Genomic DNA, 14,117 nt, shown 5'->3' with positions numbered 1-14,117 from the left:
TGCCATTTCCCCCAAACCTGTCACTCAACTGATGTCACTTGGTGATGTCAGCTAATGGGCAGAGGAATGGGGTTCAGGTCTACATTGGCTGTGCACCAAGAAACTGGGGCAAACATCCAATAAAGCATAATTTCACACACACACACACCCAGCTTATTAGCTGATGGGGCTGTTAAATCACGGCTCAGTTTTGCCGTGTAAGGCATTTCCTTGTGGGGAATTGGTGTCTGCAGACATTTCAGCAGAAATACACACACACTCATAGGCTGATGAGTTTCCCTCAGATGCAATGGAAGAGGTTGTTCCAGTGAAAGATGCTGACAGTCCAGCCACCTTCTGTATGAAAAATGGAGAGGGCTCCATCTTGTACTTCTCAGGCCACAAAATGTCTTGGGGCAATTCTGCCCCTAGGAATCCCTTCCTGCTTGCTCCCTTCTTGCTTTCTGGATGCTACAAACCCCATTTCTCAATTTTGAAGTCTTTGGAGTAGTGCGCTGATATAAATAAATGGTTCCTTCTTATTCTCATGGTTGTCTTTTGCTGTGATTTTAGTGGGATTTTAAAATGTATTGTTCAGTTCCTCACTAGCCATGTTCTCCTTTGCTAACAACTTATTTTTGCTTGTGTTGCTGTTGCTGTTGTTTACATTTAGACACATAAGATCAATTTTGACAAAGCAAAAGGCCTTGTGGAACTGATCATCCAAGACTTCTCTGAGGACGACAAGGGGACATACACTGCCAAGCTGAAAGACGGCAAAGCTGAAAACCAGTTTACTTTGGCTCTGGTTGGGGACGGTAAGTGGAGGGTCAGGAAGCAAAAGGAGGCAGCTGCAAATGTCTCTTGAACTGTGGTTCAAAACAGCTGGAGGACACCACGTTTTTTAAATGTTCAGGAAGTGTCTGAACTTGATGCAGTGTTTAGGGAACAGCTCTTAAATAGTTGGGTTAAAAAAAAAAACAGCCAATCACAAAATCATGGCAATGTGGTGAATCACACTTAAGATTGGAAAAATTAGAAATTGAGACATATTCTTCCATCCCTACCATCCACGGGCAAGTATCATTACTTTCTCTTGTCTCGCAGTCAGTCTCCCACCTTCGCTCTGTATTCGTGCCCTTGGATCTTGAAAACCTAATAGATCTACTGGAAAACCTAGTAGATCAACACATCTGGGGAAGTTACTCATCTTAGCACAGTGTTAAACATCCAACACTATCCTTCATGAATCAAGATATCTTTGCTTACCATCACACACTGATCTGATGGTGTATTTATTCTTCCAGATTTTGATAAACTTAAAGCAGAGGCTGATGCCAAGAAGAGAGAATGGAAGAGAAAGCATGGTAAGATATCCTTGCAGTCAGTGGCTATATGCCTGGCTTGAGAAGCCGCGTATGTGGCAAAAGGGGTCACCCATAAAATACACCTGGGATGGGGAAGTGGGGGAACAAAGCTGTGATACCAAATGGCATTTGTTGACATGGGGCAAAGTACGGTAGGTCAAGGTTACAGGTAGAGGAGTTGAAAAGTTAGCAAGAGTTTTGTACAGTGTGTTGCACTTTAGAGACAGTCCCAAAGCTGGACACAGACTTGTGCAGTGGTGTGGATGGTGAAGGGGAACAATGAATCCCCAATGGCTTCTGCAGTAGGGACATTGAGCCAGTGTGGGGCCAGCGGATGCACCTCCCCACTTGGATGCCTGATTCGTTCTCATCTAAGAATTTTTCAAAACCAGGGTCTTTGATTTCTGACATTTCCATTTAAAATTGTTTAAAATAGAAAAATGCCTAATTTCAACAAGCAAAAGAAGAAGAAATCAATCCTGTCCCCAAAGTGATAGTGCTCAAAATTCCACCCATCTTATCACCTGCTTAGTTCTGCCTAGTCAAGATTCCCTTGACTGTTTTAAAAAGAAAATTATGCTTAACTATGCCTAGAAACCAACCCTTTCTTCAAATCTACAGTGACTTTGAGCACAGCAGACGACCAAGATTGTTTCTTTCCATTTAATAGGTCCACATTTTATTGAACAGCTACAGTGGAAGGTCACTGAAGACTGTGAAGTCCTGTTGACCTGCAAGGTAAATAGCACAATCCCAGACACTGGAATAATAATAATAATAATAATAATAATAATAATAATTATTATTATTATTATTATTATTATTATTATTATTATTATTATTTATTGAAAAGAAAAGAGGAGAGACAATTTCCGCAATTAATAGGCAGTTAAGAGTGCAATCCTATCTATGCCTAGTCCTGTTGAATTCAATGGGGCTTACTCCCAGGTAAGTGGGGTTGGGAGTGAAGCCTATTGTTTTGGTATAACAAAGATGCGAAATGTTCTGTCTCCTGGTCTCAGTTAACAAAATAAAACTATCCCCACAATCTCAGCCTTGTTCCCATTTTACCAGAGGCCGGTGGACCAGTGGTATAGTGGAAGATTTTTTTTAAGTGCAAGAGATCATTAGTCTTTGTAACCGTGAACTCAAGGAGAGTCCAACAATGCAAGCCGTTGTTATTGATCCACTCTGTATTATACACTCATCAAAGAGCAGCAGTACATACCACGATACTCAATTTATTAGGACCAGCAGGACTGTAATCCTGCTGAGAGTAAATTTACAGGAAGTCAATTTCATTGAACTCATTGGTACTTGCTTCTGAACTGCATAGCGTCATATTGTATAGGACACTGAGCTTTAAGAAAAGATAGTCAGCCAACTGAAATGCAACAACAGAAATGCAATCAATCTTGCAAGGAAGCTGCAATAAGTTACTGTTTAAACCACTAGCATCAAGCAGTCATCCCATCCAATAAAAGCAAAGCAGTACCTAGCCTCTATTTAAATATTTCCCTCTTTCTCTGACTTCGTCTATGCTTTGTTCCAGACAATAGATTGTACTTGAAAGTCTCTTTATCACTCATTTCACTTGCTGGAGCAAGTAGGATTCATCAATTCTCTTATACTCCCAGCAGGTATTGTCATTGCTCAGGCCCTGTAAAATATCCTGGAGCTGTGCTCCCTTGCACTCTCCCTCCACACTACCACTGCTGAAAGCTAAACTATTTGTGACATTAATTGTGCCAGAAATGGGACCCTAGGGGATGCTGTAGCAGCAGAGAGGAGGAGTTTCTACATTGCTTCCCCTAACCAGATTTCAAGTAAGCCTCCACCCTCCTACCCATTTCCTTTCAACAGGCAGCAAACATGAAGAAGGAGAGCACCTTCAAATGGTTCTTTGATAACAAACCTCGTTCAGATGGTCAGTATGACCCAAAGACAGGAGCTGGAGTCCTGCGGATTAAGAAGGTAAAGAGTGTGCAATAGCTAACTGGGTCAGTATTGTATAGGGTGGAATTAAAATGGATTTATAGACACTGCATGCTAAAATGGGGAGGGGGGAATGAAAGACTGCCCAGGTAATCATGGTGCACAGGAATGTGGACCTTTGTTGCATCTGATCACCCTACACATCAATGATGCTCAATGCTTTTTTCATTTCTTGATAGATAAGGTAAATATATGTCTGTATGTCTGTATTTTGCTAGATTAGCAAAGCAGATAAGGGAATATACAAAGCTGTGGTTTCTGATGACCGAGGGGAAGATACAACTCAGCTTGATCTCTCTAAGGAAGGTATGTTTCTCTTCATTCCTTGGGCAGGAGATATATTGTTGTCTGTTCATTAGAAAATATTTATAACCTGTCCTTTATCAACACAAATCCAGAGTGTATCAAGCAAAACACTCTGGTGTTTTTTTTAAAAAAAAATCATTTATTTAAACAAGAGTATGCACTTCAATAACAAGAACAAAAAACAAAAACAGCAGAACCGAATGAAAACGAAAATTATACATACACACAAGAAGTACAAATATGGGTTGTTTCATTCACATGCTCTGGAAATTATAATAATTATTATTGGTGTTGGGAGGTAATAGCATTTTTTAAAAAAGATTTGTTTTATTTATATGTAGCCCTGAACATCTGGAAGGTACCAGGTAGGGTTCAAATTCCCACTCAGCATAAATCTCCTTGGGTGACTTTGACCTCTCATTTTCTCTTGGCCTAATCTACCTAAGCAGGATTTGTTGCGTGGATAAGAGGAAGAAAGACTTGTATGGCCAGCACTTTGCCAACAGCTGTGCTGTCTGGGGATGATGGCAACTGTAGACCCAAACATCAGGAGGGTACCAGGCTGAAGAAGATTGATGCACATTCTTCTGAGCTCCTTGGAGGAAGGGCGAGATCTCAGTGAAATTCTAACTGAATAACCCCTAATTCTTTTCCAAGTAATCCCATGGTTATCCAGAACATAGTTTGAAAATATTGCCATTCTGATATGTTTGCTATGTGTTGCTGCTTGTTTGTTTTTATCTACTTAAAATGATTTTTTAAAATGTGTTTTACAGCGTTTGATGACATCCTCAAGGAACTTGCCAGGATCAGCGGTAAGTTATTTACTTCTAAACCCACATCCTTGTGGTATCAATAACATTACATTAAAGATGTAAATAGATACAAGACTGCCGCCTTGCTGAAGCTAAGCAGGTCTGGGTTGGGTCAGTGCCCTCTGAGAACGACATGTATACATTGTTATCCTTTGTTATCATCATGGAAGAAAGGCAGAAAGAAAATAAACAAATGTGGGTTAAAAGAAAAGCAAAAAACAGGAGGCTTGATCATCTTTCTCAACTGCATTTCCATCCCCACAACCCCTCCCTCCCCATAATTCTCTGTTTAGTTCTTTCTGCATCACCTTTGAAAGTCCAGCCTACTGTAGAAGGCATCAAGATCTACAGCGAGGTGAAATACTACACAGATGCCATGAAAGCAACCTGGGACCACAAGTATGTGCTTATTTATTAGTACTTAATTGATTTAGCATGGGTAGGCAAACTAAGGCCCGGGGGCCGGAGCCGGCCCAATCACCTTCTAAATCCGGCCCATGGACGGTCCGGGAATCAGCGTGTTTTTACATGAGTAGAATGTGTGCTTTTATTTAAATGCATCTCTGGGTTATTTGTGGGGCACAGGAATTCGTTCATCCCCCTCCAAAATATATATATATATAGTCCGGCACCCCACAAGGTCTGAGGGACAGTGAACCGGCCCCCTGCTGAAAAAGTTTGCTGACCTTTGGCTTATACCAACAAAAGCGGTGTGGCAGGTTAAATTATTTGAGTATATGGAATTAGAAAATATGATTGAGAAGATCAGGGATCAGTTGACCCAAAAGTTTAACAATGAATAGGACATTTACAGATTATAATTACAGATTATACATATACATCAAAGCTTTAGTATGCTTTCACTAACTCTCATGATAGCATAAGGTAAAAAGAGCACAAACATTTAATACAGGTTAAGTTTATTGAAAAATAGATGTAATTAATAAGGAAACAAAGAACCCACGCTGAGGAGGTCGGAAGTTGGTGGAGAAAGTTGTCTGTTTGTAATATTTGTGTGTTTTGGTGTTGTACTTCCTTTTTTCTTTTTTCTGTGTGTATTGCTTATAAACTAATAAAGATTAATTTTTTTAAAAAGAATGCTTATACCCCCACTTTAAAGCTCCAAGCGTTGTTCAGGGGATTGCAAAAGATTCTCAAAATGAAATTACATTCAAAACTAATATTTCACATTCAAATCTAGCATTTTTGGAAATTATTAGCATAAGAGGTATGTGTACTCATGGGGTGGGAAAATGTTCAAAAATGACACGTCCACGTGGTTTGCGCAATCGTATCTTGGTTTCTTAAGCCAATACAGTGGTGCCTCAGGTTACATACGCTTCAGGTTACAGACTCTGCTAACCCAGAAGTAGTACCTCGGGTTAAGAACTTGGCTTCAGGATGAGAACAGAAATCGTGCTCTGGCGGCACAGCAGCAGGAGGAGGAGGCCCCATTAGCTAAAGTGGTGCTTCAGGTTAAGAACAGTTTCAGGTTAAGAACAGACCTCCAGAATACTTAACCCGAGGTACCACTGTATACGCATGAGCCTTTGCCTGCATGCCACCACTTGTCTAACCTCTTCTCAGCAATTGAGCTTTATTTTCAAGATGGAGGGAGGAAACCTTTACACCGCTTGTCAGAAGTCACTGCCTCCATACCTGAAAATGTGGGACAAATCTTCTGGTAAAATGAGAGGGGGAAATGCTGCGCTCTTCTGCCTTTACTCAAAGGCATGGGGTTTGGTTCAGCAATTGTAATTCTTTGTCTATGAAACTGAGGGAATGGACTAGTCTGCTTCAGGAGGAGTGAAACAAAGGTCAGCCCCCTATTTTTAAATCAGGGAGGGAGGAACAAAGGAACATTGGAACCTCTGAGTGTAGCAAAAGGCCACACACCCCAATTTTAGATATTTTCCATAACTTAACCCCTAGCTTCTTAACTCTCTGTGGCAGTAATCCATCAATCACATTCCCCAGAGAAGAGGCTAGCTGGCACCAGCACTAAGACGTCAGGACCCAGCACCGTTGCTCTGACATAGTTAAATGTTTGTTTGTTTTTTAATCATGGTAATCCAATGTCATCCTGTTTATTCAGCGACAAGCGCGTGGAAGGAGGAGACCGACTGAAAACAGGAACAACCATGGAGCAGGTTTGGCTCCACATTCTGGATCCCAAGGAGTCGGACAAAGGCAAATATACTTTGGAGTTGTTTGATGGAGAAAAATCACGCAAGCTGTCAACTGACCTGTCTGGCAAAGGTAAGCAGCAAGCCAACAGCTTTTTTTTAGAATCATAGAATTGTAGAGTCGGAAGGTACCTCCATCTCAACACCCAACACTCTGCCTGGCCTTTGGTTTTCCTTTCTCTAACACTGGCAAAATTAACCCTTACATTGCAAACTGAATGATCCCTGCCGTTGCACTTCCAGCCATTTGAAGCTAAGGAAGACCTGCTGACTAAAGTCCTGCTTCCTCACCCCACAAAAATGAGTCTCCCTGGCCTAGAAAATTAACATTCTGTGACTTTGCTAAGTTCCAGCCTTAGCTCACTTAGCTCACTCCTCCATCTCAGAGGAGATCCTGGTTTAACACTCCTTCCTGCAGGATTAGAGTTGGAAGAAAATTTCCCACAGATTCAACAACATTTTAGATGTCAGATTTGACTTTTTGAATTTCAGATATTTATAGATTTTTGTACTGATATTTGATTTTGAGGGAGATGTAATTTTTGCTATTGCAAAGGAGCAATGTGATGTCACTGAGCTATGGAACAAAGTTTACTTAATACACTACATCTCTTACATCAACTAGATTCAAAATGGCTACTGCTACCCTGCACCTGCAATCCTATATGCACTGGGAGTAAGTCCCACTGAACTAAATGGCATTCATAGGCTTATGCTGTATGTTTCAGTTACTTGTTGGTGTTCCACAGAACTGGTTCCCTCCGTGTACTTATTCCAATAACACTTTGGTTCCTACTTACCATTCCTACCTGAGATGTTGCAGGAAATTTAGAATTCCCCGTCTCTGTCATTTCAGCTCTACATTTTTTACCTCCAGTTTCTACAAGTACCTTCACTTCTCCTCTCCCAATGAACAAGGCTCTGTTTTCACTAATGGAGATTAATTCCCTGTGTTAGAGAGGCCACTGAGCATTTTCTGTCCAGATTTATGGGCATAGGTGGGATAATAAAAAGCATTGTACTGATGACAATCTTTTCTTTTCATTGGCTGCTTGTATATTTGCCTTAAATATATATATATATATATATAAATGGGGGGAAAGAGTATGGGCACTTCCTTGGAGATGAATGACAATTCTGTGCATAGGAGACAAATAGAGGACAAGAACCTGGTATTGTTTTCATATTTCAACAGTAAAGAAAAACATGGTTCATTCAGTCAAAATCTCTCTCTTTTTGCAGCTTTCGATGATGCGCTGGCTGAACATCAAAGGCTCAAGTAAGTTTTTGCTCCAAACTTTCCTTTTCCGTAGAAAATCTCTACTTGTCACTTAACCAAGACCCAATGCAGAGGAAGGTATTGCTTCCTTTCTGAGCATGCTCCAATCTTCTGGGTGTGAAGCTGATGCCCTGTGTACTTCATGACAAAATGTGCATCCTGAGATAGGAAGCAGTTAGTATGGCATCTACACCAGCCTGCTCACCCTTTGCAGTGATCCTTTGCAGCCACATTTTTTTTCAAGAGGCACTTGCCTTTTGGAGCAAAGTACTCTGCACTGGACCTACCATTAAACAAAGGGTGGTGTAATTTGTTCTTCCAACAGCTGCCAAACTGGATCTTGTCAAAAAAGCATTGATGGCAAGCTTTGTTTAAAACAAAACAAAACCAGAAAGTGGGCTGGGGAGACAAGATTGAAATACCAGCTAGGAGAGTAGCCATATTACTTGAGGGATGTGAGGGGTTTTTATTTGCCCTACAGTTGGGGTGATGATGTCTTTGTTTTAATTTTAATTAAGGATGGGAGGGCTTTGGATATTTATGGTGGAACTCTCTAATCTTATGTAATAAGCCAGTACAGGGTGTAGTGGCTAGAGCATTGAATATGACCTGGGTTCAAATACAGTACCTGATAAAGCCATGAAGCCAACTGGGTGGGCCTTGGTTGTCACATACACTCTCTCTTCTGGCTGAGAGGGAGAGAAATTCAACTCAGGTCACATTTAAAGGTCAATCTACCTAACTCACACTTTCTGGAACCAATATGAGAACCAAAACATAGCCTTTTTCAGAATTTGCACTTTTCTGAATTTTCAGTGCAGTTCTCCAGCCAAGTAAGGGGTACAGAAATGCACATATTGCAATAAAATGTGCATTGAATAGGAATATAGTGGGGGGTATATGCAAAAATGCATTACATTAAGGAAATTTTGCTTTGCAAAAATGTACATATTAGGCAACTTTGCATTTGGAATTGTATACATTTGGACTTTTAAAAATTGCAAATTGGTGTGGAAATGTGGAGAACCAATCTTAACACTGGGAAAAAAATGAGACACTGAGAGAAACTGGAATTGGCACATTCATCTGCCCCTCCTTCCAACCTTTATCACGGGGTTATTATGCAGCTTAAATGGGTTGGCTCCTTAGAATAGGGGAAAGCAGAGATTCAGGAAGGAAATCTCTTTATGAGTATTAGATACTCATTTAATAAGAAAAAGCCTATGCTGATTTCACAATATCATTTTTCATTTTAGGGAAGCAGCTGTTGTGGAAGAGCGTGAGTATACAAAAGTGCAATCTTTGTTGACTGAACCAAAATGCATTGTTTTGTGTTATATATTGTACTGTGACACCCTTCCATTTCCCTTGGTCATGGAGGGGAGGTCTAGGGGGCAGTACCAGTGGGTTGAGTTTCCTATGGATACAAAAGTATTGGAGACTTAGAGTTGTCTTTCTAATATGAGCTATCCTCGTCAATATACAAGTTGGGCATATAAGAAGCAAGCAGACACTCTTTCAGCAGGTCCAAAGGGATAATCTTCTGCAGCAGCATCAACTCCACCCCTGCCATCAAGGCTGCTCCTCCCATTTCAATTAACTCCAGGTGGAAAACTCTTTAAGTTCAAACTGCAAGCTGCTTTTTTGCTGTCTATCTGCCTGCTCTTTACAGCTGGAGGAGTATCACCTTCTCTGAGCTTTGATGTACAATGCATTCTGAAAGCTACCGAGAAAGATTCCCAGCTATCACAAGATCATCTTCTGGCCTTAGCTCTCAGCTGTGAAGCATCAGCTGATGTCCTGGTCAAACAGTCAGTAGCCTAACCAAGGAACAGTCAAGCAGCAGTCATAACATTATTAATATATAAGCTTAGTAAACATTCCTCTTTTGGTGGGAAAAGGTGAGGTGATAGTTGAATAAATAATTATGATGTTTGATCTTTTGCTAGGCCGAGCAAAAGTTGTTCGGGGCCTTCCAGATGTTGCCACCATAATGGAGAACAAGGTAATTCTAATGGACAGGTTAACTCTAGCCCTAATAGTAGGGGAACAACTTCTTCCACTGGATGCCCTAAATTGCTTGAGAGCCCTTACAATTTATAATACCATGGATACAATAATACCCCCTTTCCACACCCTAATTCATTAACAGGACCATGGTCTAAATATTTTTCTCATATTTACATTTCTCTGTGTATGTATGAGGCAGGGAAAAGACAAGGGGAGGGCGTTTAAAGCTCCTGATTGTGATTAGTAGCAAACCACAATTTCCCATATTCAGAGAAAATGGTAAACTATGGTTTGTTACCAACTGAGTCTGCAAGCTTAAAATAACCTCCTCTGCATGCAACAGAGGTGGAGTATGTGAACCTAACACTCACTAAGGCTTAGACATAACAACTGAATTGGTGCTGCATCCATTTTATAAGGGCATAAGTTTAATATACTCTCCCACTCAGAGACTTTTTTTATCTGTATTGCTTTTCTTTTGTAAAACCTGAATTCTTATCACTAATGCTATGTTTGTTTATTTGTTTGTTTGTTTGTTTGTTTGTTTGTTAAACAGACTCTCTGCTTGACATGCATCATATCTGGAGATCCTTATCCGGAGATCACTTGGTACAAAAACGAGCAGGTCATTACATTCAAAGATCGGTACAAGATGGAAGTGAAAGGGACCGTTATCACCATCACCATTGAGAATGTCAGCAGCGAGGACTCTGGGAAATTCAGCATCTTTGTCAAGAACAAGTGGGGCTCTGAAACTGGCAGGGTTACCGTCAGTGTGTACAAGCATGGAGAAGAGCCCAAGGAGCTAAGAGATGAGCAGGCCTTAATCTGAGCTAGGCCTTAGCCCAGCGCCTTGTTTCAACTCCAGAGCTCACATAAAATAATCAGATAGAAGAGATTTATTTTCCTTCCCCATTTGTAGAGCATTTATCTCACTGCCAAATAACTGCCACCAGTATATCTGGATTGATGCTTCCAGGACAGACTACCAGCTATGCTGGCCATGTTCTACCTCCACTGTCAGAGGCACTGACAGAGGCCACTGTCAGAATAGCAGCTGCTGGGAATCACAAAGGGTGAGAGCTCTGTTGCACTCAGTTTTGAGCTTTTCATAGGCATCTGATTCACCACTGTGAGAAAAGGATGCTCAACTAGAAGTGCCTTTAGCAGTCTGATTCAGCAGGGCTCTTCTTGTGTTCTTACGACTGCCTGAAGCCGCAACTCCTCTCCTTTTAGAAATTAAACACTAGAAAGAAATAATTCACCAGCCCCTACTCTTCCGTTGATTACCGTAATGTCCTGACAGTATTTCCTAACACAGCATGCATGCACACTTAGATAGATACATGGGAAGGAAATAAATACCTATGAAGAATCAAAAACCAGGGGAGACCCATCTGTTTTTACATGGTAAAGGCAATCTGTGATGGACAGTGTCATTGGGTTGGATCCAGGCTAAGCTAATTGAATGTGGGTCCCATGGAAATCAATGAATTGGGGAAGTCATGACTTACCGTAACTTGCATTGATATAAATAAAACTTGAATTCAGCCAGCAAAATTCCTCATATGTTCACCCAGTAAATTTGTTTGGGGTGTCAACCTTAATCTGGAACCATCCTCCTGTTTTTTTATCTATCCTAACTAGTGGGCATGCACAGTTTGTACTGCCTCCTTCATAAACATAGAACAGCTGGTGCCAAGGGACAGTTGCAATGAAATGGCTGGAGGTAGGAGGCAGCACTTGGTAGTCAAGGTTGTTGTTGTTTAGTGATTTAGTCATGTCCGACTCTTTGTGACCCCATGGACCAGAGCTCGCCAGGCACTCCTGTCTTCCACTGCCTCCTGCAGTCAAGGTAGGAGGCTGGAAATGAAGCCCAGTTTTCTTGTGGGCACCCAGGAATTACACAAGTAAGAGGCATGTGCAATGGACTTCCCCATTCTACTGAGTCCCTCTAAAGGACACTTCTTCAATGAATGGACATGAGGGTCCACCTTTAGTCAAGCATCTTTCCAGACAGATGCCTCATGGGAAACTCAAAAGCAGGGCAGGATGGCAATAGCTCTCCCCACATTGTGCTTCCACCTAAACACACACATCCAGTAGCTGGTATTCTGTAGCATACAATTTCTGACTCTTCCTAGTTGATTTTGTCGTAGTGATCTGAACCTGTGAAAGTGCCAACCACCAGCACATCCCTTGGCAGCCCACTTTTTGAAAATATTTCAGAACACAGCTACGAGGACTTGCATCAGAGCATCCATAGGAACAGTACTGTACATGAAAACCCCACTCGGAAAATGTCGACTGCAAGCTAAGGGCCCCTCCAGACCGGTGCTTTATTGTGGGTGCTATCACAATAATTATGTTTTAGTGGCGGCTTTATTCTGCTCATTAGTTCTGTGATGCTTCCCCAATGCTACCTCATTATTGATGTCTGGAAAGGCTGTAGCAGAACAAAAGTGGGACACACCCAGAACATTTGTAGCACGAAAAGTCAAGGAATTTCAGCAGGAAGTCACAGGATGTGTACTGATTGGAAATGAAATAGTGTGACTGCCCCAACTTTTGTAGGTGCAAATAGTGGGAATGCATATGACGTCCCCGATAGTATAATAATAATAATAATAATAATAATAATAATAATAATAATAATGTTATTATTTATACCCCTCTCATCATGAAATCACAATTTTAAAAATCCGGGTTCACCATGTTAAAAAGGGACTTGTCAATCAAGCTTTATTGGAAAGTTTAGGGACTTGGGTGGTATGTCAGCCAGGTCTAAGAGTGATGTTAGTTCTACAGTGGCTCGTTCACAAATTATAACATGATATTGCGGTTGCCCAGTGACAAGCATGCATGCATGACTCAGCCCTGGCAGACAGAGAGAAAAGAAAGTGTACTTTAGAGAATGGGGAAAGGGGGGGAGGGGTGCCTGGAAAGAGTGACAGGCCTACAGCTGGATCTCTTTACAGGACAAACATGGCCTGAACTAGAGTACAGAAGATGCTGAATTGGTTTTTCATGAAAAACAAACCTGAAATCAAATGTCTGCAGCAGCAGCATTATTATTACCTGAATTATTATTATTATTATTATTATTATTATTATTATTATTATTATGATCATCCCACCTTATAAGGAGCTCAGCAGAGTATACATTATTCCCATCCCCTAATTTTATTCTCACAGTAACAACCCTGAAAGGTAGGCTAGTGGCAGAGTTGGTGTGTGGCTCAAGGTTACCTGTTGAGTTTGATGGTTGAGGTCTCAGTCTACAGCACTATATACTAGGGTCACATCCACAACATTCATTTAAAGCACATGGTTCCCCCCCCCCAAAAAAAAATAAATCCTGGGAACTATAGTTTAGAGTGCTGGGAATTGTAGCTCTGTGAGGGGTATACTTCCAGGATTCATTGAGTGAAGTCATGTGCTTTGGTTTAAGTATGTTTTAATTGAACAATGTTGGTATGTCTGAGGTCAGAGACCTGCTTATGTTAATAGCAGTGGCTCTATTCTGGATGTAGAGTCCAGGTGACACTTTTTCAGAAAGAAGCCTTGAGTGGACTTCTGATGCATTTATTATTTGGTGCTATTGATCAAGAATCTGTAGTGAGCTGTTTCGTGGTTCATGCTATGCTTTTAATATTCATGTGAAAGAAAACAGATAAATGTGACAAGACAAGAGCAAATGATGATGCTTGATGATGAAGCATGCATTAATAAACTAGAAGCCTAAAACCCAAAGTCATGGCTGCTCACCTGTCTGCTACCAAGATCTAAAGAAGTTTGAAGGTCCTCCTTTGTTATGAAAAGGGCTAACAGGGGTTGCCCAACTCCGCCCCCCCATGGGCCAAATATAGGTGAATATTTAATGCAGACACACCGGACCACTTGAAAGAAGCACGCAGACCGCTGTTGGTGTTGGGGAAATATTGGGGTTCAATACCCAAGACCCTATGAATTCAGCCTAGATGGCCAATAAAATCCATACTTCAATTGTCGGTCACGAAGGGTGTTTATTTAAGCTTTGCAAGGCTACCTCAACCAGCAAGTAGTTGAGAGGATGGCCCACCAAGTATGAAAAAGGCACAAGCATTTGTACATGGGCTAGCAAAGGGGCCGTTATCTCCATATATGGCAGTACTTCTTTCTACTAGCTTCTACTGGTTTG

At 41.2% G+C, this 14,117-nt stretch overlaps 1 protein-coding gene across 2 annotated transcripts in view; it reads left to right on the top strand.

The window, feature by feature from the left end:
- MYOM3 (myomesin 3) overlaps positions 1 to 13,686 on the top strand; it is a 45,592-nt gene extending 31,906 nt beyond the window's left edge. For both annotated transcript variants that reach the window (XM_081921424.1, XM_081921423.1), the window contains 13 exons: positions 653 to 797; positions 1,287 to 1,346; positions 2,017 to 2,084; positions 3,210 to 3,320; positions 3,560 to 3,647; positions 4,424 to 4,462; positions 4,756 to 4,861; positions 6,558 to 6,721; positions 7,891 to 7,927; positions 9,184 to 9,206; positions 9,877 to 9,932; positions 10,494 to 11,692; positions 11,793 to 13,686. In XM_081921424.1, the coding sequence (XP_081777550.1) occupies positions 653 to 797; positions 1,287 to 1,346; positions 2,017 to 2,084; positions 3,210 to 3,320; positions 3,560 to 3,647; positions 4,424 to 4,462; positions 4,756 to 4,861; positions 6,558 to 6,721; positions 7,891 to 7,927; positions 9,184 to 9,206; positions 9,877 to 9,932; positions 10,494 to 10,769 (1,173 nt within the window). In that variant the 3' untranslated portion in view covers positions 10,770 to 11,692; positions 11,793 to 13,686. The remainder of the gene's footprint in view (positions 1 to 652; positions 798 to 1,286; positions 1,347 to 2,016; positions 2,085 to 3,209; positions 3,321 to 3,559; positions 3,648 to 4,423; positions 4,463 to 4,755; positions 4,862 to 6,557; positions 6,722 to 7,890; positions 7,928 to 9,183; positions 9,207 to 9,876; positions 9,933 to 10,493; positions 11,693 to 11,792) is intronic.
- Positions 13,687 to 14,117: the final 431 nt, after the last annotated feature.

Source organism: Podarcis melisellensis (assembly GCF_964234715.1).
Source record: "Podarcis melisellensis genome assembly, chromosome: 8".
Classification (NCBI taxonomy): Eukaryota; Metazoa; Chordata; class Lepidosauria; order Squamata; family Lacertidae; genus Podarcis; species Podarcis melisellensis.
This window is presented reverse-complemented; position numbering and strand designations above follow the sequence as displayed.